Genomic DNA, 26,153 nt, shown 5'->3' on the forward strand with positions numbered 1-26,153 from the left:
GCAACAGCAACGCAGGATCCAAGCTGAGTCTGCAACCTACACAGCAACTCAGGGCAACCCTTTATAACCCACTGAGTGAGGTCAGGGATAGAACCAACATCCTCATGGATACTAGTCGGGTTCTTAACCTGCTGAGCCTTGACGGGAATGTCTGATTTTGGTTTTTCTAAACTTACAGAACACTTTGCAGAGATTAATGACATTAAAAATTCAGTCATTAAAACCATGACTCGCAAAGACACATGTACTCCAAGGTTCATTGCAGCACTCTTTTCAATAGCCAAGACATGGAAACAACTTAAATGTCCATCGACAGAGGAGTGGATCCAGAAGATGCGGTACATATACACAATGGAATATTACTCAGCCATTAAAATGAATGAAATACCAGCATTTTTAGCAACATGGATGGACCTAGAAACGATCATGCTAAGTGAAGTTAGTCATACAATGAGACACCAACATCAAATGCTTTCACTGACATGTGGAATCTGAATAAAGGACAGACGGAACTTCTTTGCAGAACAGATGCTGACTCACAGTCACTGAAAAACTTATGGTCTCTGGAGGAGACAGTTTGTGGGGTGGGGGGATGTGCTTGGGTTGTGGGATGGAAATCCTGTGAAATTGGATTGTGATGATCATTATACAACTACAGATGTGATAAATTCATTGAATAATAATAATAAAAAAAAATTCAGGATGTTCCTTTGCCCCTACACAAGAGAAAAAAAGATTTAGCTAGCATAGTTCAAAAATACAAATTATTGGGAGTTCCTGTTGGGGCTCAGCAGTAACAAACCTGACTAGTATCCATGAGGATGCAGGTTCGATCCCTGGCCTTGCTCAGTGGGTTAAGGATCCAGTGTGGCTGTGGCATAGGCTGGCAGCTGTAGTTCCAATTTGACCCCTAGCCTTGTAACTTCCATAAGTCATGGGTGTGGCCCTAAAAAGCCAAAAACCAAATTACTGGAGTTCCTGCTATGATGCAGAAGGTTAAAGATCTGGTGCTGTCTCTGTGGCAGTGCAGATCCAATCCCCAGCCCAGCACAGTGGATTCAGGATCCAGTATCACTATAGCTATGGTGTAGGTAGCAGCTGCAGCTCACACTGGATGCCTGGCCTGGGAACTTCCAAATACTACCAGTGTGACCAAAAAAGAAAAAAAATACATGAGTTCTCATTGTGGCTCAGCAGGTTAAGAACCTGACTGGTATTCATGAGGATGTGGGTTCGATCCCTGGCCTCACTCAGTGGGTTAAGGATCCTGTATTACCACAAACTGCAGTGTAGGTCGCAGATGCAGCTGGGATCTGGCACTGCTGTGGCGGTGGCATAGGCCAGCAGCTACAACTCTGACTCATTCCTTAGCCTGGGAACTTCCATATGTCACAGGTATAGCCCTAAAAAGACAAAAAGAAAAAAAATATTGAACAAAATCAGAAGATCAGTAGAATTAAAGATCCATACTCAATGATGTGATTAAAATGCAGGTTTTAAAACTATAATCTTGCAGTATATTTTCTTACTTTTAAAATTTTTGATGGGCAACTCTCCCACCCAATCTTAGCACTAATGGGAAATAACACTTAAGAAAAAATATATAGTCATTACTAAGTAGTATAGTATTTTAATAGCATCTAGAAATAAATGCATTACTTATTTATACACATCCAAGGATACTACTCAGAGTACCACACATACTCAATGTCAGTAGGCAAAAGAGATATGCAGGACACCTAGGAGATAATGAATATTTTGGCAATGTAGTCACAAATACTTACCCTTGCCCAATTTTTTCATATCTTGTATATTTTTTCTTAGGATCACCTATGCTTACAATAGTTCCTATTTTAAACAAAAATAATACAAAGTTGGAAACTGAGTGAAGCATTTTTAAACTGCAAACTTCGATAACATTATTTCTTTTAATAAACTCTAATGATTTCACAACAGTAGCTTTCAAACATAAAGCTCTATTTCAAAATAATGTATGTTTCCAATACAAAACACTAAAGAGTAGGTAATAAAAATAAAGTATCAGAAGCAAGAAGATACACTGTTTCCACTAGGTTAGAACTCCTAATTGAAGTCTTGATTATCCTATCACTTTCTCAAAAATGACCACTTTTACTTCCCCGGGCTGCAGCAGTGACAACACTGAGCCACCAGGGAACTCACAAAAATGATGTTTTAGAATAAGCAATTGTATAGTTTCCCTGAGACTAAGGGGTTCCTCAGGATGTGGCACATGGGAACTGGGAAGTTCCTGGGGAAAGGACAAGTTGGTTATCCTACTTTTCATACTCCACCAAAATGTATGAAACTAATGATAAGTTACCAAACTACTTAATATGAGAAAAAAATCATACCCAAATGAATAACCCCAAATGGCTTTTCAGACTCTTCTCATGTATCTTCTATCTTTCAATGTACTTAGAAAACCACTTATTACTATCAAGATTACTCTACTTTAATGCAAACTAATCATATATCTGTTTTAGGAAAGCTCACAAAGTCACAACCAAGAAACAGGTTTTAAAATTAGGATATTGTACATAAAACCCTAATATCTTTATTACCAGTAAGTCAAAACACTAAATTTTCACAAGGTAAAAGGAGAAAAAGGCATATCAAAGAAAGTTAGAGAAAGAATCCAGTTTTACATAGGTACCCAACCTCAAACATACAGCCAATATATAATATTTTTCCTTGATCCCTCTAGGTCACAGTCCTTTGTAACCATAGCTGCTGTAGACTTATAATGAGACATTACTGCTACCCTCTCTCTGGCACTTTGTGTATTATTTCCAGTGCCTGATCCAGGCCAATGATAGTTGATGGATGAAAATGAAGAAGAGAAAAAAAAATACATTTTATGTTTACACATATTATCTATATAGGACATTCTGTTTAGTTATTTAGGTACATTCTGTGTTATAGAGATGTGCATAAACACATACAAACTTCCTCTCATAAAGTTTCCAACTATTATCCTTAGATTTGGCCCTCTGAGAAAACGTATTACTCCCCAAAATACTGACTATTCAAAGATGCTGCTCACTAGTCAGCGTATAATAATAAACAAGCAAAGAAGACCATTATTTTCCCTTTACTACAATTTAACTGAAGCTGTTGGTTTTAGAAGAAAATTTTTTTTTACATTTCAAGCCAAAAATATAAAATAACTTAAGATACATCTGGGCCAACTGTTTCAAGAGCTGTTAACAATTTAAGAATAATGTAAAATGCAGGTAACATACTTAATTTCTCCATAATCTCTTCATCTGTCATTTTGGCCTTCTTTTTCTGTTTGTCTGAAGTCTTGGCACCACCATCAACATTAGAATCACCAACTGGAGCAGGAATAGGATCAATTACAGACCGTGTATAAATCTGCAGAGAGAAAGAATTAATTAGAGTTGAAGAACAGTATTTTTAGTTATTCTTACTGGCACACTATTTAGTTCTTTGATTTTTGCCAACAACAAAGTAATCTGTCTCTTGTGTTCAAAAGAATGAGAATAAGATTTTCAGATTTGTCTTATAAAAGACTGGGAGCTAAGAGGAATAAACGTGAAACATTTTTCTTTGGTACATCACATAAGTATTTTTTCTTTCTTTTTTTCTTTTTAGGGCTGCACCTGTGGCATATGGAAGTTCCCAGGCTAGGGGTCAAATTAGAGCTGCAGCTGCCGGCCTACACCACAGCCACAGCAATGCTGGATCTTTAACCCACTGAGCAGGGTCAGAGATTGAACCCACATCCTCCTGGATAGTAGTCGGGTTCATTACCACTGAGCCACAATGGGAACTCCTCCACTTATGTATTTTAAAAGTCTCTGTAGCAAAGCAGATGATCTGTGAACGAAATAAATCTAAGTACAATCAGATCTAAAATAACATAATAAAAAAGAAGCAAAAAACATAGTACAAGTTTGAAAATGTTTTTTCTAAAAGAGAGAAATACAGGAGTTCCTATCGTGGCTCAGTGGTTAACGAATCCAACTAGGAATCATGAGGTTTCGGGTTTGATCCCTGGCCTTGCTCAGTGGGTTAAGGATCCGGCGTTGCCGTGAGCTGTGGTGTAGGTTGCAGACAAGGCTCGGATCCCGAGTTGCTGTGGCTGTGGTGTAGGCCGTGGCTACAACTCCGATTGGACCCCTAGCCTGGGAACCTCCATATGCTGCGAGAGCAGCCCAAGAAATGCCAAAAAATAGACAAAATAAAATAAAATAAAAGAGAGAAATACAGAGCAAAATAATGGAAATCTTGATGTTGAACTATCATTAATTTCCATAAAACTTTTTATATAAATATAATTTCCACCATTTTATTTCAAACAGCCATTTCTAAGTAGTAAAGAAAACACAGCTCTCTATCACTAGATGAGGGTCCAATGGCAGTCCTCCGAGCCCTACTTGTCTATTGTGCCAACACCTCACCATACTCTGCTGCTTTTATTTGTATCAGAACAAGGCAGACTCTTTCTGTCTCTATCTAAGGTTGTTATTGTTAAAATTCTCCCGTAGCTGTTAGAAATTTCATTGAGCAGCCTTGTGAAGGCTTTGAGAAAAATGTAAAATGGGAGATCAAATATATAATTTGGATAAAAGGTAAGCTCCAAGTTTTAGATACAGTACTTATCTGTACTGAGATAAAGGTAGAGAAATAGATGAACTCCCTCGAAAAGATGGTGTAATAGAGAAAGAAAAAACAATGAGAGAAGTATTTTAACTTTTTCTTTTTTTTGCTTTTTAGGGCCACACCCAGGCCATATGGAAGTTCCCAGACTAGGGGTCCAATCAGAGTTACAGCTGCCGGTCTACGCCACAGTCATAGCCACATCAGAGCTGAGCCGCATTTGCAACCTACACCATAGCTCACTGCAATGCAGGATCCTTACCACCCTGGGCGAGGCCAGGGATCAAACCTGCAACCTCATGGTTCCTGGTCGGACTGGATTCATTTCTGCTGAGCCATAACAGGAACTCCTATTTTAACTTTTAAAGAAAACTAGTTTTTTGATGACTAGTGTTTAGGTAAATTTCTCATACTGAAATATTTTAAGTCTGAAGACTTCTTAGAAATTAATCACTGGAATTCGAATACAGACAGCTGTTGTTAAAAACATACAGGTACGGACACGCACAATCTAATTCACTAATCAGAAACTCACTGATTTTGTATGATCTGGTCGTGGGGCAATAACAGGAGGAGCAGTCTCTTCATCATCATCGTCTTCCTCTGTTACTACTGCTGACGTTTCCGATCCCTTGGTATGCAGCTGCATTTATCACATGAGCAAAGGAAGGAGGACAAGTCAAGTATTAGGATACTTTAGAATATGACTACCTCTCCTTTTTAACATACCTGAAAAAACTATTTAATAGCTCACTTCAAAACAATAGAACCTCACCAGTACTAATCTTATAATCATTTTAAAAAGTAAAGGCAATTGTATACATTATAGAAAAGTAAGTTTATAAAGCAGATATATACAGTAAATACCAGTATTCTTTTTTTCTTTTTTCTTTTGCTTTTTAGGGCCACACTCATAGCATATGGAAGTTCCCAGGCTAGGCATCGAATTGGAGCTACAGCTAACAGCCGACACCACAGTCATAGCAACGTGGGATCCAGGATCCGAGCCTCATCTGTGACCTGCACCACAGCTCACGGCAATACCTGATCCCTGATCCATTAAGCAAGGTCAGGGACAGAACCCACACCCTCATGGATACTAGTCAGATTCATTTCTGATATTCCACAATGGGAACTCCCCAATAACAGGTTTTTTTTGTTTTGTTTTGTTTTCTAAGGCCATACATGAGGTCTATGGAAGTTCTCAGGCTGGGGGCTGAATTGGAGCTGTAGCTGCCTGTCTACACCACAGCTATGTAGGATCTGAGCAGCATCTGTGACTTACACCACAGTTCATGGCAACACCAGATCCTTAACGCACTGAGTGAGGCCACGGATCAAACCTGCGTCCTCATGGATACTAGTTGGGTTCGTTGCCACTGAGCCACGCCAAGAACTCCCTAATACCAGTATTATTAAGAGAGAATTCATGCCTTTTAACTAGTTCAAAAATAAACAATCACTTTATTTTTTAAGTCCAAAACCAAAAATCTTCTGGGCTCTGTATAAGTTAGAGTCATTCTCAGTTATTTAAAACAGCCAGACTAGAGTTCCCTGGTGGCCTAATGGTTAAGGATCCAGCATTGTCACTTCTGCAGAGCAGGTTCAACTCCTGGCTCATGAACTTCCACATGCCACAAGTGCAGCCAAAACAAAAACCAGCCAGATTCACCAACAAAGTTGTGGCTAAAGAAGGAAAAGAGAAAGGCATTATCCTTTTTTAAGTTTTTTGGCTGCCCCCCACAGCTGTGGCAACACCAGATCCTTAACCCACTGCACCAGAGCAGGAACTCCAAGGCATCATCCTTTATACAGAGTTTATTATATGACAGGTGTGCGCTAGGTAGGTATTTTACGTGATATTATATGCAGTCAAATAACTCCAGGAGATTGTTTCCTCCAAATTAAGGAATGGAAAATAAAACAACTGTTTGCAGGAAGTATTTGTGCTTACATGATAACTTAAAATTTCAGACAACTCTGAAGATTTTAACAGGCTTCCATTATTCAGTATATTTCCATAGTCTATATTCAGTAGGATGATGCTACAGGAGAATGTTGGCAAGTTCTTTTTTTTTCTTTTTAGGCCGCACCCACGGCATATGGAGGTTCCCAGGCTAGGGGTCAAATCAGAGCTACAGCTGCCAGCCACAGCCACAGCCACAGCCAAGTGGGATCTCACCTGCGTCTGCGACCTATACCATAGCTCATGGCAATGCCAGATCCTTAACCCACTGAGTGAGACCAGGGATCAAACCTTCGTCCTCATGGATACTAGTCAGATTCATTTCCACTGAGCCTGTTGGCAAGTTCTTTGTATTCATGTTTATATATAGAAATGTTATCAAAAGTAGCTAAACTACTCTAAAGATACCAAGTTTTAATTACTTTAAGCATCATCTAAGGAAATTCTATTTGCTTAACATGGCTTCTTCAACTTACCAAGTGGGTAGCAAAAAAATACATAATTAAGTAATTATTTCTTTTCTTTTTGCTTTTTAGGGCCACACCCATGACATATGGAATTTCCCAGGCTAGGCGCTGAATTTGAGCTGTAGCCACTGGCCTATGGCACAGCCTCAGCAATGCTAGATCTGAGCAGAGTCTGTGACCTACACCCGAGCTCATGGCAATGCCGGTTCCTTAACCCTGAGTGAAGCCAGGGATTGAACCTATACCCTCATGGATACTAGTTCAATTTGTTTCCGCTGCACCACCAAGGGAACTCCTAAGTAGTTATTCCTGATGGATATAGTTAATTTTAGAAAGTAAAATAAAACTGAGTTTTTTGGTGAGGATAACTGAAATTAGAACAGGAGCTATAAGAAATAACATATTAACTTACTGCTGGTGTTCCAGAAGGGAAGCCATCTTTCTCTGAATACAAAACAGAAAATAATGCTAAGTTCAATTCAAAAAATAAAACAACTTCTCTATAATAAAAGATAAAGCAGAGCAAGTAAAATATTCTTAGACTGATTTCAAGTTGAATTAAGTCAAGAAAAATATTATCAGTATTCAAACATTAATTTATACAAGTTTATAAAACTCAAATTTAACAGAACTCTGTAAATTTGCTAAAAACACTGAACTGTGTACTTCAAGTGGGTGAATTTTATAGTATGAAATTACACCTTAATTTAAAAAAGCTTACACCTCTCAATCTGTAGTTATTAAAATAAAACATAAGTTTATTTATAGCAATATTTACTTCAGCAAATTGCCTACTGAGGAACTTAAAGCAACCAACCACTTAGACAATCCTAAATGTGCAAAGGAAAATTGTTTAATGCTTTACTTTTTAAAATGCCCAGACACACACACACATATGGATTCATATATATGTATTAATATACCATTTTCTGTTCAAAAACTGTAAAGAGATTATTCACTCACACAGATTGACACAAAAGTTCTAGGGACAAATCTGACCTTTTGCTTATACTAAGCAAAAAGGTCAAAATCATTTGCCAAGTGGTCTCTATTTCTTCCTTCAACAAAGCCCTTATTTCTGTAAGGATGTAATCAAATAAGTATAATTAATTAAAACTACATGTATGATTTTAGCTCAATCATACTGTTTTTTAAACTATTTATGACTTGAAAGGACAGAGAAATATATTAAGTGACACTGGAATGTAATTAGCAAAATCCACATCGAGGGAAACAGGACTAATGATTCTGTTTTTCTTTAACAAATAAATTGTGAAAAAGAGGGAGGGAGAGCTAGTGTGAGGGAGGAAGAGCCTAAATACCAAGAAATTCAAGAGATATAGCAATCAACTGTAATGGATGGACTTTCTTCTAATCCTTATTTGAACAAATAAACGAATATCTAGTGATATTCTATTTCTGGTTTGAAATTCTTTTAGTTCTAATGCTTACTTTATGTTTATATATTTGATGAGTTTCAACTTTTTTTTTTTTTTTTTTTTTTTTTTTTGCTTTTTAGGGCTGTACCAACACACATGGAAGTTCCTAGGCCAGGGGTCAAACTGGAGCCATAGCCACCGACCCATGCAACAGCCACAACAATGCTGTATCTGAGCTGTGTCTCAACCTACACCACAGCCCATGGCAACACCAGATCCTCAACCCACTAAGCGGGGCCAGGGATCGAATCTGAAACCCCATAGATCCTAGTAGGGCTCGTTAACCACCTAGCCACAAAGGGAACTCAAGTTTCAACTTCTGAGTAGACAAACATTTTTTATTTCAAAGTCTATATGCTTATATATAGTATAGCAACCCTTCTCCTGCCCCACTAACAATAAAGATATTCCTAGTATGAACATGCCTATAAATCAGCCTCTTTCCATTTTATTGCTGGAACTCATTGAAAAGCAGTGAAGAGACAACAAAAGACCAAAACACCCACTTTTGGCAAAACCAGGAAATTGATATAATCCCCAGATTCCAAATTATGCCTAAGAGCTGCCCACATCAGTTTACAAAAGACAGATCTACGCAGGGGAAAAAGCTGAGGCAACCACCGCAGCTTAGCTTTTGATTTTTCCAGAAGCAATCTTTTTATCTACAAGTGCTCCCCAACTCTGTGATCCCATTTAAGCCAGCCTTTTACCAGGTCTGATGTCTTACCAGGAGGAGTAAAGCTCAGGTATTTCTGCTTCACTGTGTTGGAGTCGTAGAACTTTAAGACATCCAGCACAGCCTGAGGATTCTTCTTTTGCTCTAGTTTGGTGATATTGGAGGTCTGTAATAATCGAGCCCACTGTTCTGGCATGCCCTAAGAAAGAGGGATTCAGAAATTAGTTGTTTTGAATGGCTCTAATAAGATCAATTTCCAGAGGTTAAGTGACAAATCAATCTACACAATTGTGCTCTGGCTAAATTCTAAAAGGCCTGGTTTTCTGAATCTATTTTGCATAATTACAATCATTAAGCTCAGCTCCCTAGGAAAAAGATAATACAAACACTTTTATAAGAAAAGAAAAACACTAAGAATTCACGGTTTACATATAGACAGAAAAGTTAACTTCAAGCTTAATACTGAAAGGAAAGTTTGAGTACTGCTTGATAAATGAGTCCCTACTAGGTACACTTACAGTGAATTCTCCAGTGACAGCATCAAAACCAACATGGATGGTGTGCTCAAAATCAGACGGAGGAGAAATTTCTGGCCTTTCCTTCTCTTTCTTCTTACTTCCTAGAGGGCATTAAAAAAACAGCTTACTTAAATAAGATTAATAAAGGTACACATAATCCTGTTCACATTTTTCCTAAAACAGATTAGGAACAAAATTATTCTAAAGAAGAGATTTTCCCTAAAAACACTGGCTCTTAAGGAAACTGACAAATCAAGTACTGAAACTTATTCTATCAAGTGGGGGTGGGGTCAACCAGTGTCTTGATTAAAGAGACGCATAGACTAACCCAGCACCAGGCCTGAATAAAAGCCTCAGAACAGGAGAGAAGGCCACTTAGAATACTGGTTCTCTCATAAATGAAGAGCCCTCAGAAAATGACTCATTTGGAAAATAAAGTTTATCAAGTCCTATTTCAAGTGAGCTATCCACATCTAGAAAGAACAATTTACATTACTACGACTGTGGAAAATATACACTATATACAAGGGCCATTTCACCTTTCTTACCGAACTCTACTCTTTTTTTTTTTCTTTGCTTTTTAGGCTGCACTTGCAGCATATGATAGTTCCCAGGCTAGGAGTCAAATCAGAGCTCTAGCTGCCGGCCTACGCCACAGCCACAGCAATTCGGGATCCAAGCCAAGACTGCGACATATACCATACTTCACAGCAATGCTGGATCCTTAACCCACTGAGTGAGGCCAGGGACTGAACCTGTGTCCTCATGGATACTAGTTGGGTTCACTACCGATGAGCCACGATGGGAACTTCTAACTCTTCCTTTTTATTGAAGTTGGTAACTGCTATACTTTAGGATTTCCCAGTTTTTCTGTGGTTCCATCAGTTATTTTTGCAACATTTCTGCCACATACCTATTAATAATATTCTCTCTAAATTCAAACACATCAATCCCCCTCATTCCCAAGCTACCATGCTCTCAGAACCTTTTGCTCTAATATGCAGCAGTTTATGCCTAGGCTTCTGGCACAGCTACTAGTTCTAGGACATTCCTTCACTCATGCTAGCATCTATTTTCTGTATCTTATGTTTTTCTTTTCTTGGCATACCTCTTTAACTGATATTTCTTGACTATCTATATGTGTTTAGGTTGAAAATATCTCCCCCTCCCCTCTGAATTTCTTCTAATTTTCAGTGTTGCCATTTAGAAGGCCGATGCCACTCTGATTTTCATTTTGAACCACTACTGAAAATTAACTGACTATATATATGCATGGCGCTATTTCTGTATGTTCAACTCTGTTGGGATAATCTCTTTATCTTATGCCAATAGTATCGGACTATCTGGATTACTGTAGCTTTACAATAAGCACTGAAACTACATAGTATAAACCTTGTAATCATTTCTTTTCTAAAAAATTGGCTCTATCCTAGGTTTTTTGCATTTTCACATGAATTTTAGAATGAACCTGATTCTACAAAAAACCTGCTAGGATTCTGACTGAGACGGCATTGAGTCAATAAATCATTGTTGGGAGAACTGATTTAGTAACAATATTGAATCTTCTAATCTATGAAAACAGCGACTCTCCATTTATTTAGGTCTTTTTAAATTATTCTCAGCAATGTTCTTTTATTATTTTTTTATTTTGGCTGTGACTCTGACATGTGGAAGTTCTCAGGCCAGGGATAGACCCTGCACTATAGCTGTAACCAGAGCCACAGCAGTGATGATGCCAGATCACCAACCCATTGAGCCACCAGGGAACTCCTCTCAGCAATGTTTTATAGTTATCACTGTACAGATGTTACTGCTTTTGTCGGATTTCTGCCAGAGTATTTCAAAAAGCCTCGTGCCATTGCAAATGGTACAATTTTTAAATTTCGTTATTCTACAAGTTTGTGTAGAATTAGTAATAGCTCTTCCTCAAATGTTTGCTAAAATTTACCATGGAGCCATCTGAGTCTGATAATTTTCTTTGTGGGAAGGCTAGTCACTATAAACAAAATTTTCCTAAGAAACATAGGATTGCCAGGATTTTACCTATTTTTTCCTTGAGTGAGCTTTGAAAACCTGTGTCTTTCAAGAAAATTTCCCACTTTATCTAATGTATTGAATTTAGTTGTATAGTATTTGTTCGTAATATTACCTTATCTTTAAATAACTCTAAAATCTAAAGAGATGCCATCTCTGTCACTCTCAATATTGGAAATTTGTGTCTTCTCTGCCTCCCCACTACCCCACCAAGCTTGATAAAAGTTTATCTATTTTATTGATATACTCAACAAGTTAGTTTTTTGGTTTCATTAATTTTTCTGTATTTTTTAAAAATTCCATTGATTTCTTTTCTTTTTCTTTTTCTTTTTTTTGTCTTTTTGCGATTTCTTGGGCCGCTCCCATGGCATATGGAGATTCCCAGGCTAGGGGTCCAATCGGAGCTGTAGCCGCCAGCCTACACCAGAGCCACAGCAATGCGGGATCCAAGCCGCGTCTGCAACCTACAACACAGCTCACGGCCACGCCGGATCGTTAACCCACTGAGCAAGGGCAGGGATCAAAGCCGCAACCTCATGGTTCCTAGTTGGATTTGTTAACCACTGTGCCACGACGGGAACTCCACCATTGATTTCTACTTTGATTTTTATTATTTATCTTCATGTACTTACTTCGGATCTCATCTGCTCTTCCCTTCGAGTTGATTAAAATGACAGCTGAAATCATTGATTGGAAATTTTTTTTTTTTTTTTTTTTTTTTTTTTTTTTTTTTTTTTTTTTTTTTGTCTTTTTGATATTTCTTTGGGCCGCTCCTGCGGCATATGGAGGTTCCCAGGCTAGGGGTCCAATCGGAGCTGTAGCTGCCAGCCTACACCGGAGCCACAGCAACGTGGGATCCGAGCCGCGTCTGCAACCTACACCACAGCTCACGGCAACGCCGGATCATTAACCCACTGAGCAAGCGCAGGGATCGAACCCGCAACCTCATGGTTCCTAGTCGGATTCGTTAACCACTGCGCCACGACGGGAACTCCGGAAATTTTTTTTATCTTTTCTTTTTTTTATATCCCCATGAGCAATATATGAGGGTTCTGGTTGCTCCACATCTTTAGTAATATTTTGTTGTCAGTCTTTGGAATGTTTGCTGTTTTTTATTATTTTTATTTTTTTTTTCTCAATATTCCCTTGTTTTTCTTAGTTTTTTTTTTTAATTGTTATTTCCCCAATACAATTTTTTTTCCTACTGTACAGCATGGTGACCCAGTTACACATACATGTACACATTTCATTTTCGCACATTGTCATGCTCCATCATAAGTGACTAGACATAGTTCCCAGGGCTACACAGCAGGATCTCATTGCTAATCCATTCCAAAGGCAATAGTTTGGATCTATTAACCCCAAGCTCCCAATCCACCCCACTCCCTCCCCCTCCCCCTTGGCAACCACAAGTCTATTCTCCGAGTCCATGATTTTCTTTTCTGTGGAAAGGTTCATTTGTGCCTTATATTAGATTCCAGATATAAGTGATATCATATGGTATTTGTCTTTCTCTTTCTGACTTACTTTACTAAGTATGAGAGTCTCTAGTTCCATGCATGTTGCTGCAAATGGCATTATGTCATTCTTTTTTATGGCTGAGTAGTATTCCATTGTGTATATATACCACATCTTCCGAATCCAGTCCTCTGTTGATGGACATTGGGGTTGTTTCCATGTCTTGGCTATTGTGAATAGTGTTGCAATGAACATGCGGGTGCATGTGTCTCTTTTAAGGAGAGTTTTGTCCAGATATACACCCAAGAGTGGGATTGCAGGGTCATATGGAAGTTCTATGTATAGTTTTTTAAGGTACCTCCATACTGTTCTCCATAGTGGTTGTACCAGCTTACACTGCCACCAACAGTGCAGGAGGGGTCCCTTTTCTCCACACCCCCGCCAGCATTTGTTATTTGTGGATTTAATAATGATGGCCATTCTGACTGGTGTGAGGTGGTACCTCATAGTAGTTTTGATTTGCATTTCTCTAATAATCAGTGATGTTGAGCATTTTTTCATGTGCTTGTTGGCCATCTGTACATCTTCCCTGGAGAAATGTCTATTGAGGTCTTTTGCCCATTTTTCAATTGGGTTGTTGGCCTTTTTGCTGCTGAGTTGTATAAGTTGCTTGCATATTCTAGAGATTAAGCCCTTGGCAGTTGCATCATTTGAAACTATCTTCTCCCATTCTGTAAGTTGTCTTTTTGTTTTCTTTTTGGTTTCCTTTGTGAAATCTTTCTTTTCTAATACAGACGTTTAATACTATAAATTTCTTCTAAGTACTGCTTTAGCAACATCATACAGATATTTGAATTTTAATTTTCATCTAGTTTAATATATTTCTTACTTCAATTATTGGGAAGGCGGTTTTTTTTTTGGGGGGGGGGTGCGTATCCACAGCATGCAGAAGTTCCTAGATCAGGGATCAAACCCTTGCCACAGCAGCAACACTGGACCCACTGTGCCACAAGAGAACTCCTATTGGGAAGTGTTTTTATTTACTTTCCAAATTATTTCCAGAGATCTGTTACTAATTTCTAACTTAATTATATTGTGGTCACAGAATATACTTTGTGAGTTGAGTCTTCCTGAATTTATTGATAGTTTTAGAAATTTTCTGTCTACTTGTTCTACCAATTATTGCAGTGTACTAGAATCTGCAACTATATTTATCTATTTCTTCCTGTAATTGTTTTTGCTTTGTGAATTTTGAAGCTCTGCTTAGTGCATAAATGTTTAGTTTTGTTATACCATATTGATGACTAGACCTTATGATAATTATAAAATATTTTACTTCTTATACCTTAACTATTCAGAAGAGTATGTCTTTTTTTTTTTTTTTTTTTGTCTTTTTTTGCCTTTTCTAGGGCCACTCCCATGGCATATGGAGGTTCCCAGGCTAGGGGTCGAATTGGAGCTGTAGCCACCGGTCTACACCAGAGCCACAGAAACTCAGGATCCAAGCCTCGTCTGCAACCTACTCCACAGCTATGGCAACACCGGATCCTTAACCCACTGAGCAAGGTCAGGGATCAAATCCACAACCTCATGGTTCCTAGTTGGATTCGTTAACCACTGAGCCATGACGGGAACTCCAGAAGAGTATGTATTTCTTGGGGGGGGGGTTATCCTGTAGCATATGGAAATTCCCAGGCTAGGGGTTAAATTGGAGCTGCAGCCATAGCCACAGCCACAGCCACACTGGCTCTGAGCCACATCCCCGACCTATACCACAGCCTGCAGCAACACTGGATCCTTGATCCACTGAGTGAGGCCAGGGATTGAACCCACATCTTCTTGGATACCAGTCAGGTTCATTACCATTGAGCTACAAGGGAACTCCAGAAAAAAAAAAAAAAAAAAATATATATATATATATATATATATATATTTTTTTTTTTTTAGGGCTGCACATGAGGCATATGGAGGTTCCCAGGCTAGGGGTTGAATTGGAGCTGTAGCTGGATCCGAGCCACATCTGCGACCTACACCACAGCTCATGGCAATGGCGGATCCTCAATCCACTGAGTAAGGCCAGGGATCAAACTTGCATCCTCGTGGATCCTAATCGGTTCATTAACTGCTAAGCAACGAAGGGAACTCCAGAGAGGAATATTTCTTGTCTAAAATCTACTTTGATATTAACATAGCCAGTCCAGGTTTCTTTTCATTGTTAGCATACTTTACTACTTTGTATTCCTAAAAATATCTGTGAACTTTGTTCTGGGACATAGATAAATGCTTCTAAGCTGTCTATTCATAAAGGAGAGAAATACATTTAGAAAACAAGTGATCCCTTTAGGTATTATTTTTTAAACTTTTGTTAGGCAAGACTGGAGCAGCATTTAACCTAGGGCTAATTCTGTCCCACTACTGAGGCAAGACCTCCATCCAATATTTTGTACTCTGAATGATGGGAACAGGAAATATTCTGGGCACTGTGTGAGCTTAAGGGCTGTTTCTTCTAATAATTTCCAGTAGTTTTTTTTTTCTCCAGCTTTGGGTAGCTTCCTCACATGTATGTGCTACTGAGGACTCAGTATTTTCTCTCTTTCTGTTCAGCTCTTTTCTCTCTGGTACTGATTCCTAACTTGCAGCCTTGGTTTCCCCAATTCTCAGCTCTGTTTTTCAACTTTAGGAGACCATTTAATTGTCTCTCCCTATGCTGTAAACTCTCAGGCAATAAGTTAAATCAATTGTAGGACACATCTCATTTGTTTCCCATCTCTTAGGCATCACTTTCCTTTACTGTTTGATGTTCAATGTCTTGAAAACTGTTGTTTTGTGTATTTTCTCCCAGTGTTTTTTTAATTTTTTTCCTTGTAGGGAGGTAAATCCTTGTTACTCCACCTTGAGCAGAAGAATAACAGGTCTTGTTGTTTTATCTGTGGTATAATGAAATTTCAGAATGTTGTGATATGATATGGTCTTCATTCATTCATTGTGTTGAATACTCAGTGACAACCCTTCCACCTGGAAATCATATTCTTCAGATCTACGAATTTTTTCCTACTCTTTGATTATTTTCTTCGTCATTATTCCATCCCGCCTGGTCTGATCTTATAACCGTTATCTTTCTCTCATATACTTCATCTTTGTATTTTTAGCCATCTGGGAAATTTTTCTTGACTATCTTCCAATTCTCTGCCTATTGACATCTTTTGCGTTGGTAATCTTAACTACTGATATTCCAAGAATTATTTTTCATTGTTCTCTTATTGATCATTTTCCTGAGAATACTTTTGTTATTTCATGGGTATACTTTATCTTCTCTCTGAAGATTATACTGTTTATATGTGTATAGAGATTAGGTTTTTCTTCCCTCCTTGTTTCTTCTACATTACTTTCTTTATCCCCTGTTGTTTTGCACTCTTATCTTAAGGGTTTTTTCCTCAAATGTCTGGTAATCCTTTGCTGTCTACTCACACAGAAAAGTATTAAGTTAACTAGGAGATAAGTCAGCTTTTTCATTAAAGATGGGGATAGGGTATGGGGTATCCAAAACATTTTTTCCCCAAGACATTCTGTTTATTCCAAGAAAAATCTTTCAGTCTCTTTTCTGAGGGCTTTGACTCAAGATAAAAGTTCTCTAAAAGCACAGCAGAAGAAAGGAGTTCAGTATGTTAACTTTCTAGAATCTGCTTTTTTTATTCTGATACTATAGCTTTCTGACTCCTCTCACATGAATAAGGACCCTCTCAGATTTAATTCTCCTCCAAATAAATGCAAATATTTTGTTCTTGTGTCCTCCACAAGAATAGAAGTTATATTTACATGGCTATGGGATAAAAGAGGTGCCCCCCAAGGGCCTCCAACTCATCCTACATAGACTTTCAATCAATTCCCCTCCCCCCCTTTTAGCTTAGTATTACACACAACCCCCCCACCCCCACCCCCCACTGTGTGTCTCTAAATCCTGAGTCTCTGAGATTTTTTACAAGGGAAGCTGGTTCGTTTCTCATAAACATTCCTCTCCGCAAATGCTTAGGATGTCTTCCTCTGTTCTGCTTAGTCAGTTACCAATTCTCCACCACTTCAATCTTCCAAATACATATTGAAATCATTTGTATATTACTGTCTCCTCTCCCATTCTCTTTGCCCTTGCAATAGAAAAAACAAACAAACATTTTTTTTTTTAAATTATCATTTTTGTTGGGTCTGGGGAGAGTAAATAGAGGCATATGGTCAATTTGCTGCTACGTTTAACCAGAAAATTCTCCTAATAGGCCATGGTAGGTATGCAGGGCACAATGGCTGTGGAAAGGAGCACAGGGAAATGCAACTATTAAACATAATATAAATTTTGCTACCTTTACAACTCTTGTAAAACAACTTAGATTCCACTAGACTGTGAGTAATCTGAGGTCATGCCCCTACTTTCTCTATTATTATTCTGTCCTTTGACTTCTAACTTGGCATCTGGCATATAGGAGGAAATTTTTATTAATCAACTATAAATGAATAGTTTACTTTTTACATTGACTCTGAACCACTGGCAGAAAAGAAAAACATAATTTCATGTACTATATAAAAGTATTTGTTTCTTCTTTTTTTAAAAATCTTCTCACCATCCTGCTTCTGATATCTATATAGCTGGGAAAGGTGCTATTTTCTTATATGACTCTGATTACAGATGACTGGCCCAAGGTAGTCATCTAATTCAAGCCATGTCAGTCACAGTTCCCCACACACTCCCAGCCAATTAGCTTGGTCCAGGGGTAAATACCTAAGTCAGACTTGGCACCCTTAGAATCAGTCTCTAGCCAGTGAACACAGGAAATAAAGGCCAGGAACAATTGAGGGCTGTACTTCCTAACGCACAGGGAAATAAAAAAAAATAGTCTGATATAAGAAAGAAATATGATCATACACATAGAATAGGGAAAAAACAAGACATATTGCAAGAGAATCCCTCGTTCCTATTGTGCCTAAGGCCTAGCTATATTTTTCAACTTGGGAATGTTTAAAAATTTAGAGATATTTAATAAATGTTTCATATATAAAAGGAGTATAGAATAAAATGTTAAAGAAGAGAAAATGATTAAGCAGAACTTGAGACACAATACCCTACAAATCTGCTTAATTTCATTTGTTTTTATATAACACACATACACATAAACAAATACTCCCTATATTTCACTAGTCCTAGCAGGACAGGAAAGAGCTATTAAAAACGGTACTAAAACAAAAAAATACTGAAGCATGTCTCAAATCAAACAATGTACTGGAAGAATATTGCTATGTAAACAGAATCACTACTTTATTATTCTGAAATCCAAGAACTACAAGGACCACCACCACCAAAAAGCCACAATCATCTATCTACAGGAGGTCCACTCAATAACTGGATTACTTGATGGGAAGTAATGGACCAGGGAAAGAAACTTCTTTTAATAAAAATGCACAATTTGAGAGTGGCACAGCAGAAACTAATCTGACTAGTATCCATTTAGATGCCGGTTTGGATCCCTGGCCTCACTCAGTGGATTGGGGATCTGGCATTGCCATGAGCATGTGTAGGTCGCGGACACAGCTCGGATCCTGTGTTGCTGTGGCTGTGATGTAGGTTGGCACCTGTAGCTCCTATTCAACCCCTAGCCTGGGAACTTCTACCTGCTGTGGGTACGGCCCTAAAAAAGCATAAAAAGAAAAAAAGCACAACTTGTTAGTCTACTAGGGTAAAAAAAGACTCAGAATTATTTTTCAACTTCATGAGACAACAAAAAAAGCAGGCAGGCAGCAATCTTCAACTAAGAGGTGGGGACCCTGAGTGATACACTGCACAAAAAGGTACTTAAAAGAATCCTAATCCTAAATATGCCACTACCACATCCTTTAAGGCCATCTTCTTTTAGGCTACACTTGAGCTAGAGTCCAAGGCTAAAAATGTCCCTACTTCTTTAAAAGGAAGACTTTTCTGTTTTAACAGCATCAGTGTCACCCCTTTGCTCTTTTTTTTTTTTTTTGGTCTTTTTGCCTTTTCTAGGGCCACTCCTGCGGCACATGGAGGTTCCCAGGCTAGGGGTCTAATCAGAGCTGTAGCCACCGGCCTATGCCAGAGCCACAGCAACTCGGGACTGCAACTGGGACTGCAGGCCGCGTCTGCGACCTACACCACAGCTCATGGCAATGCCAGATCCTTAATCCACTGAGCAAGGGCAGGGATCAAACCCGTAACCTCATGGTTCCTGGTTGGATTCGTTAACCACTGCGCCACGATGGGAACTCTGATCACCCCTTTGTTCTAATGACCCAGAACAGTTTCAAACTGCTGACAAGTTTACTTGTCCCACCACACAGAAGGGTATTCTCTAGGAAATAGGCAAGAGTATGGGCTATTACTAATCTCAGAATTAGATTTTTAAGCCAGAAGGGACACTTACAGTTCTAAGTCTGTCATCTTCATAACCAACTAGAGGTGACAGTGTCTACAGCTTGAATAATTAGATGTGAAAACTGCTTTAGTTTATAAATACACACCACACAAAACTAAGTAACTGAATATAGCTTTTAAAAATAAGCCACAACAATGGCTCATTGCCATTTTCATTATGAAAACTACTGGACTCGTTAAGCCCATTTCTCACCTGGACTACTGCAAAATCCTCCTAACTAGTTTCCAACTTCAGTCTTAGATCTCCACCAAAAACTATTTTCTACACAGCTACCAGTCTTGCCTATGTAAGATAGAAATGTGACCAGGTCTCTCCCCTGTTTAAAATTCTGTAATGGTTCCCCAGGAAACAGGATAAAATCTGAGCTCTGCAGCATGGAATACAAGGCCCTTTATGACCTGCTCCTTGCCCACCTCTTTATTTAGCCTATTCTGCTGTCGTAGTTTCCTTCACACATCATGGTGTAATTCTCTCTTGCTCTCTGCTTTCAGATCACAATGGACATATCCTCCGTGAATGTGCTAGGATTCCTCCTATGGCTGGGCCACTGAAACTCTTTTCTAGACATGGAACACACTTTTAAACTATCAAAATCTGGAGTTCCCGTTGTGGCGCAGCAGAAACGATTCCGACTAGGAACCATGAGGTTTTAGGTTCGATCCCTGGCCTGGCTCAGTGGGTTAAGGATCCGGTGTTGCTGTGAGCTGTGGTGTAGGTCGCACAGGCAGCTCAGATCTGGTGTTGCTGTGAGCTGTGGTGGAGGCTGTAGACGCGGCTTGGATCTAGGGTCGGCCGGCAGCAACAAATCTGATTAGACCTCTAGCCTGGGAACCTCCATATGCCTTGGGTGTGGCCCTGAAAAAAAAAAAAGGACAAAAGACAAAAAAAAACACACCTATCAAAATCCTACTATTTTCACCTACTCATCCTATAATCTTCAGCTCTAATACCAGTTTCTTTAGAAAGCCATCACAGACATGACAAACATCTTACTCTACCCCTATTATCACTTCTCACAGTTTGAAGTTATAGGATGCAGTTTCTGATTACTTCCATGAGGGCAGGGATATCATTTGCTCTACTTACATGTAATGTCTGATGACTCACAAAGTGCAAGATACATAATTAAGAGGGTTGTGAAAAGTTTATGCAGTCAACTTGTTATAAAAGGTATAATTTCTTTTTTTTCCCCCTTGACTTTTTATGGCCACATCTGTAGCATATGGAAGTTCCTGGGCCAGGGGTTGAATTGGAGCTGCAGCTGCGGCCTATACCATAGCCATGGCAACATGGGATCCAAGCCACAACTTTCAGCAACACTGAATCTTAACCCACTGAGCGAGGTCAGAGATTAAAGCATCCTCACAGAGATAATGTCAGGTTCTTAACCTGCTGAACCACAATGGGAACTCCTATAATTTCTAATTTTCTTTCTTTCTTCTTTCCTTCTTTCTCTCTCTCTCTCCCTCTCTCTTTCTTTCTTTGTCTTTTTGTCCTTTTAGGGCCGTATTCACGGCATATGGGGGTTCCCAGGCTAAGGGTCTAATTGGAGCTGTAGCTGCCGGCCTGCGCCACAGCCACAGCAACACCAGATCCGAGACATGTCTGCAACCTACACCACAGCTCACGGCAATGTCGGATCCTTAACCCACTGAGCAAGGCCAGGGATTGAACCCACAACCTCATGGTTCCTAGTCAGATCTGTTTCCTCTTCGCCACGATGAGAACTCCAATTTCTAATTTTCTTAATATTTCCAGTAATACTAACTAAAACCAATAATTAATAACTGAAGATACTCTAGAATCTTTTTTTTTTTTTCCTTTTTGGCCTCCCAGTGGCATAAGGAGTTCCCAGGCCAGGGATCAGAACATGCGTCCCAGGATTTCAAAGACACTGTTGATCCTGCTGTGCCACAGCAGCAATGCAGTCTTTTTTTTTTTTAATGAAAGTATTAGCTGCCTGTTAATAAGGACGGCAATAAGGGATATAAATTTGAATAGAATAAAATTAATATATTTATTTTTATTTATTTATTTTTTGTCTTTTTTGGCCTGCACCTGAGGCACATGGGGGTTCCCAGGCCAGGGGTCGAATGGGAGCTGTACCTCCAGCCTATGCCACAGCCACAGCAATGCCGGATCCAAGCTGCATCTGCAAACTACACCACAGTTCACCACAACACTGGATCCTTAACCCACTGAGCGAGGCCAGGGATCGAACCTAAGTCCTCATGGATGCTAGGCAGATTCATTTCTGCTGAGCTATGATGGGAACTCCCCAAATTACTATCTTTGGACTAGCCTTTACATTAGCAATGACAAAGATCTTAGGATTGTTTTAATTTTTTAAAATAAAAATAACATTTTCCTCTTATTCTTCTGTTTCAAGATGACAGACGAAGCACAGACAGTAGTCCTCCCCTTTTATGCTACACTTCTTTATTCATCATGGAACAAAATCTATGCGGAATACCCAAAGAGGAAGAACAGTTAGAATAAAACTAGAAAGAGCAACAGCAGCTCAGGATATAGGCAGGAGAATGCAACTGCAGATAGATTTCTGTATTCATAGAAACATGAATGTGCATACACATCTACTTTCCTGACCCTCATTCCTAATCCTGAAGGTTCAAGTCCCTTCAAAAGTACTATGATGGCCATTCTGGCTGGTGTAAGGTGGTACCTCATCATGGTTTTGATTTGCATTTCTGTAATAATGAGTGACGTTTAACATCTTTTCATGTGTTTCTCGGCCATCTGTATGTCTTTTTTGGAGAACTGTCTGTTTAGATCTTCCGCCCATTTTTTGATGGGGTTGTTTGTTTTTTTGGTATGGAGCTGCAGAAGTTGTTTATAAATTTTGGAGGTTAATCCCTTGTCAGTCGATTTATTTGCAAAGATTTTCTCCCATTCTGTGGGTTGTCTTTTTGGGTTGTTTAGGGTTTTCTTTGCTGTGCAGAAACTTTGAAGTTTGAGTAGGTTCCATTTGTTTATTTTTCTTTTTATTGTCAATACTCTGAGAAGTGGATCTGAGAAGATGTTGCTGAATGGCCATCATCCAAAAGTCTACAAACAGCCAGAATGGCCATCATCCAAAAGTCTACAAACAATAAGTGCTGGAGAGGGTGTGGAGAAAAAGGAACTCTGGTACACTGTTGGTGGGAGTGTAAATTGGTGCAACCACTGTGGAAAGCAGTATGGAGATGCCTCAGAAAACCAAATATAGAACTACCATTTGATCCAGCAATCCCACTCCTGGGCATCCATCCAGAGAAAACCACAACTCGCAAAGACACATGTACTCCAATGTTCATTGCAGCACTATTTACAATAGCCAAGACATGGAAACAACTTAAATGTCCATCGACAGAGGAGTGGATCCAGAAGATGTGGTACATATACACAATGGAATATTACTCAGCCATCAAAAAGAACGAAATACCAGCATTTTTAGCAACATGGATGGACCTAGAAACGATCATGCTAAGTGAAGTCAGTCATACAATGAGACACCAACATCAAATGCTTTCATTGACATGTGGAATCTGAAAAAAGGACAGACGGAACTTCTTTGCAGAACAGATGCTGACTCACAGTCACTGAAAAACTTATGGTCTCTGGAGGAGACAGTTTGGGGGGTGGGGGGATGTGCTTGGGCTGTGGGGTGGAAATCCTGTGAAATCAGATTGTTATGATCATTATACAACTACAGATGTGATAAATTCATTTGAGTAATAAAAAAAAAATGAAGGAAAAAAAAAGTATTATGAATCTGACTAGGAACCATGAGGTTGCAGGTTTGATTCCTGGCCTTGCTTGGTGGGTTAAGGATCTGGTGTTGCCATGAGCTATGGTGTAACATTAGATGAACATCAGAAATTCACCTGAGGATTTAAAAAATTAAAAGCAAAACCAAAACTGATCCCAGGTAAGCTCCTCAAGACTGATTCAATTGATCTGGACATGGAAGCAACCTAAATGCCTACTGATATAGGAGTGGATAAAGAAGATGTGGTACATATACACAATGGAATATTACTCAGCCATAAAAAGAAGGAAATAATGCCATTTGCAGCAACATGGATGGACCTAGAAACCATCATACTAAGTAAAGTTAGGCAGTGAAAGACAAACATCGTTTGATATCACTTATATATGGAATCTTAAAAAAGGATACAAATGAACTTATCTGCAGAATAGAAACAGACTCAGACTTGGAAAAACTTATGATCATCAAAGGGGACAAACAGGTGGTGTGGAGGGAAGGACTGGGGGTTTGGGATTGGCCTATGCACACTGAGGTATATGGAATGACTGGCCAATGGGGACCTGCCATGTAGCACAGAGAACTCTATCCAATATTCCGTGATAATCTATGTGGGAAAATAATCTGAAAGAAAATGGATGTGTGTATATGCATAACTGAATCATTTTGTTGTACAGCAGAAATTATCACAACCTTACTAATCAACTAGACTTCAATAAAACTTTTAAAAAATGGGAAAAAAAGATTAGCAGTAGGAAGTTATTACATCTTAGATATAGTCAACATAAAAAAGAAAGGGAGTTCCCGTCGTGGCGCAGTGGTTAACGAATCCGACTAGGAACCATGAGGTTGCGGGTTCTATCCCTGCCCTTGCTCAGTGGGTTAATGATCCAGCGTTGCCGTGAGCTGTTGCAGACGCGGCTCGGATCCCGCGTTGCTGTGGCTCTGGTGTAGGCCGGTGGCTACAGCTCCGATTGGACCCCTAGCCTGGGAATCTCCATATGCCGCAGGAGCGGCCCAAGACCAAGAAATAGCAAAAAGACCGAAAAAAAAAAAAAAAAAAAAGAAAAGAAAGGACTTCAGAAATCATCATTAAAAAAAAGTAATGGATGTTAATTACAGACCTCAAAAGCTGCTAAACCTAAAGACAATCAGAGCCATCTCTAGGACCCCAGTACCTTCACTCTCCCTTTGTTAGGGGGAGAGTTAGTTACTTTAGTTAGTTACAACTGAGAAGTATTTCTGGTAAAAAGGAAAAGAAATGGGAATTAAAGAAGTGAAAGATTCTTCTTTTTCTCTTTTTTTTTTTCTTTTTAGGGCTGCACCAACAGCACATGGATATTCCCAGACTAGGGGTCGAATCAGAGCTGCAGCTGCTAGCCAACACCACAGCCATGCCAGCACTGGATCTGAGCAGCATCTGTGACCTATGCTACAGTTTTCAGCAATACTGGATCCTTAACCCACTAAGTAAGGCCAGGGATTGAACCTATATATTCCCATGGATACTAGCTAGGTTCTTAACCCACTGGGCCACAATGGAAACTCTAGTGAACTGAAAGATTCTTAATATGGTCAGAGAGACAGCCAAGCTCTTTCACATTTATGTAAATGTATATTCAATTTGCTCATAAATCCTACCATTTACCCAAAGTGCTGTACCCTTTCTCTTTCGTGCTCTTCTTTTCCCCTTTCCAAGGCTGTCTTTAAGTATGTTTTATCCTGTCTTAAGCATTCCCTACCCCATTTTGTATTCTTTCCATAGACAAGTTATTTCAACCATTATTAGAGTAATTTCTTCTGGTACTAACTTCCATAATTTTTTTCCTAATCTCCACAATCATAAATATCATGTTTATACTGTCATTTTTGGGTTTTCCTAATTAAAGTAGGAAGTCCACTGACTTACTACTATGGAAGATTAGGATTTAGTGCTCTTTAACACATACATTTTTCATCTTCTTCCCAGATATACTTTTTGGTTCATTTCCTCATTTCCCCCTTTATCTTTTTTATTAATCCAGTCTAAGCACATACATTTTTTCATTCTCAAACATGCCAAATACACATGCTACCACTTCAGTTAAACTTAAAAAACATGGAGTTCCCATCATGTCTCAGCAGTTAGTGAACCCAATTAGCATCCATGAGAATTTGGGTTTGATCCCTGGCCTCGCTCAGTGGTTAAGGATCCGGTGTTGCCGTGGCTGTGGTGTAGGCCAGTGGCTAAAGCTCCAGTTGGACTCCGGCCTGGGAACCTCCATCTGCCACAGGTGCAGCCCTAAAAGACAAAAAAAAAAAAACAAAAACAAACCCAAAAACTTTCATGAGGCTTTTTAGTGACAACCTCATGTGAAATCCTAAAAATAAGAGGAATATTAGAAATAAGAGCTATAGGGAGTTCCCGTCGTGGCACAGGGGTTAACGAATCCGACTAGGAACCATGAGGTTGCGGGTTTGGTCCCTGCCCTTGCTCAGTGGGTTAAAGATCTGGCATTGCCGTGAGCTGTGGTGTAGGTTGCAGATGCGGCTCGGATCCCGCGTTGCTGTGGCTCTGGTGTAGGCTGGTGGCTACAGCTCTGATTCAACCCCTAGCCTGGGAACCTCCATATGCCGCAGGAGCGGCCCAAGAAATAGCAAAAAAGACCAAAAAACCCCTAGCCTGGGAACCTCCATATGCCGCAGGAGTGGCCCAAGAAATAGCAAAAAGACAAAAAAAAAAAAAAAAAAAAAAGAAATAAGAACTAT

At 39.2% G+C, this 26,153-nt stretch overlaps 1 protein-coding gene and 1 long non-coding RNA gene across 5 annotated transcripts in view; both read right to left on the minus strand.

Moving 5' to 3' along the window:
- The window catches only part of PAK2 (p21 (RAC1) activated kinase 2), a 101,782-nt gene that overhangs the window by 25,347 nt on the left and 50,282 nt on the right, over window positions 1–26,153 (minus strand). For all 4 annotated transcript variants that reach the window (XR_014824599.1, XM_021070136.2, XM_084990820.1 and 1 more), the window contains 6 exons: window positions 9,711–9,811; window positions 9,244–9,391; window positions 7,490–7,521; window positions 5,180–5,287; window positions 3,264–3,396; window positions 1,785–1,848 (listed from right to left, as the gene is read on the minus strand). Coding sequence is in view for 3 of the 4 variants with exons in the window: in XM_021070136.2 (XP_020925795.1) it covers window positions 1,785–1,848; window positions 3,264–3,396; window positions 5,180–5,287; window positions 7,490–7,521; window positions 9,244–9,391; window positions 9,711–9,811 (586 nt within the window). In the remaining variant the exon portion in view is untranslated. The remainder of the gene's footprint in view (window positions 1–1,784; window positions 1,849–3,263; window positions 3,397–5,179; window positions 5,288–7,489; window positions 7,522–9,243; window positions 9,392–9,710; window positions 9,812–26,153) is intronic.
- Window positions 14,437–17,123, minus strand: LOC146397685 (uncharacterized). The gene is made up of 2 exons (XR_014824601.1): window positions 15,270–17,123; window positions 14,437–15,008 (listed from the first exon to the last, which is right to left on the minus strand). It is a non-coding gene; the product is annotated as an uncharacterized LOC146397685 (long non-coding RNA).

The sequence above is a fragment of the Sus scrofa genome, chromosome 13 (genome assembly GCF_054392235.1).
Source record: "Sus scrofa isolate SSC_HxYL_T2T_F1_AM1 chromosome 13, Sscrofa_HxYL_maternal_Yorkshire_Landrace_v2.0, whole genome shotgun sequence".
Lineage (NCBI taxonomy): Eukaryota > Metazoa > Chordata > Mammalia > Artiodactyla > Suidae > Sus > Sus scrofa.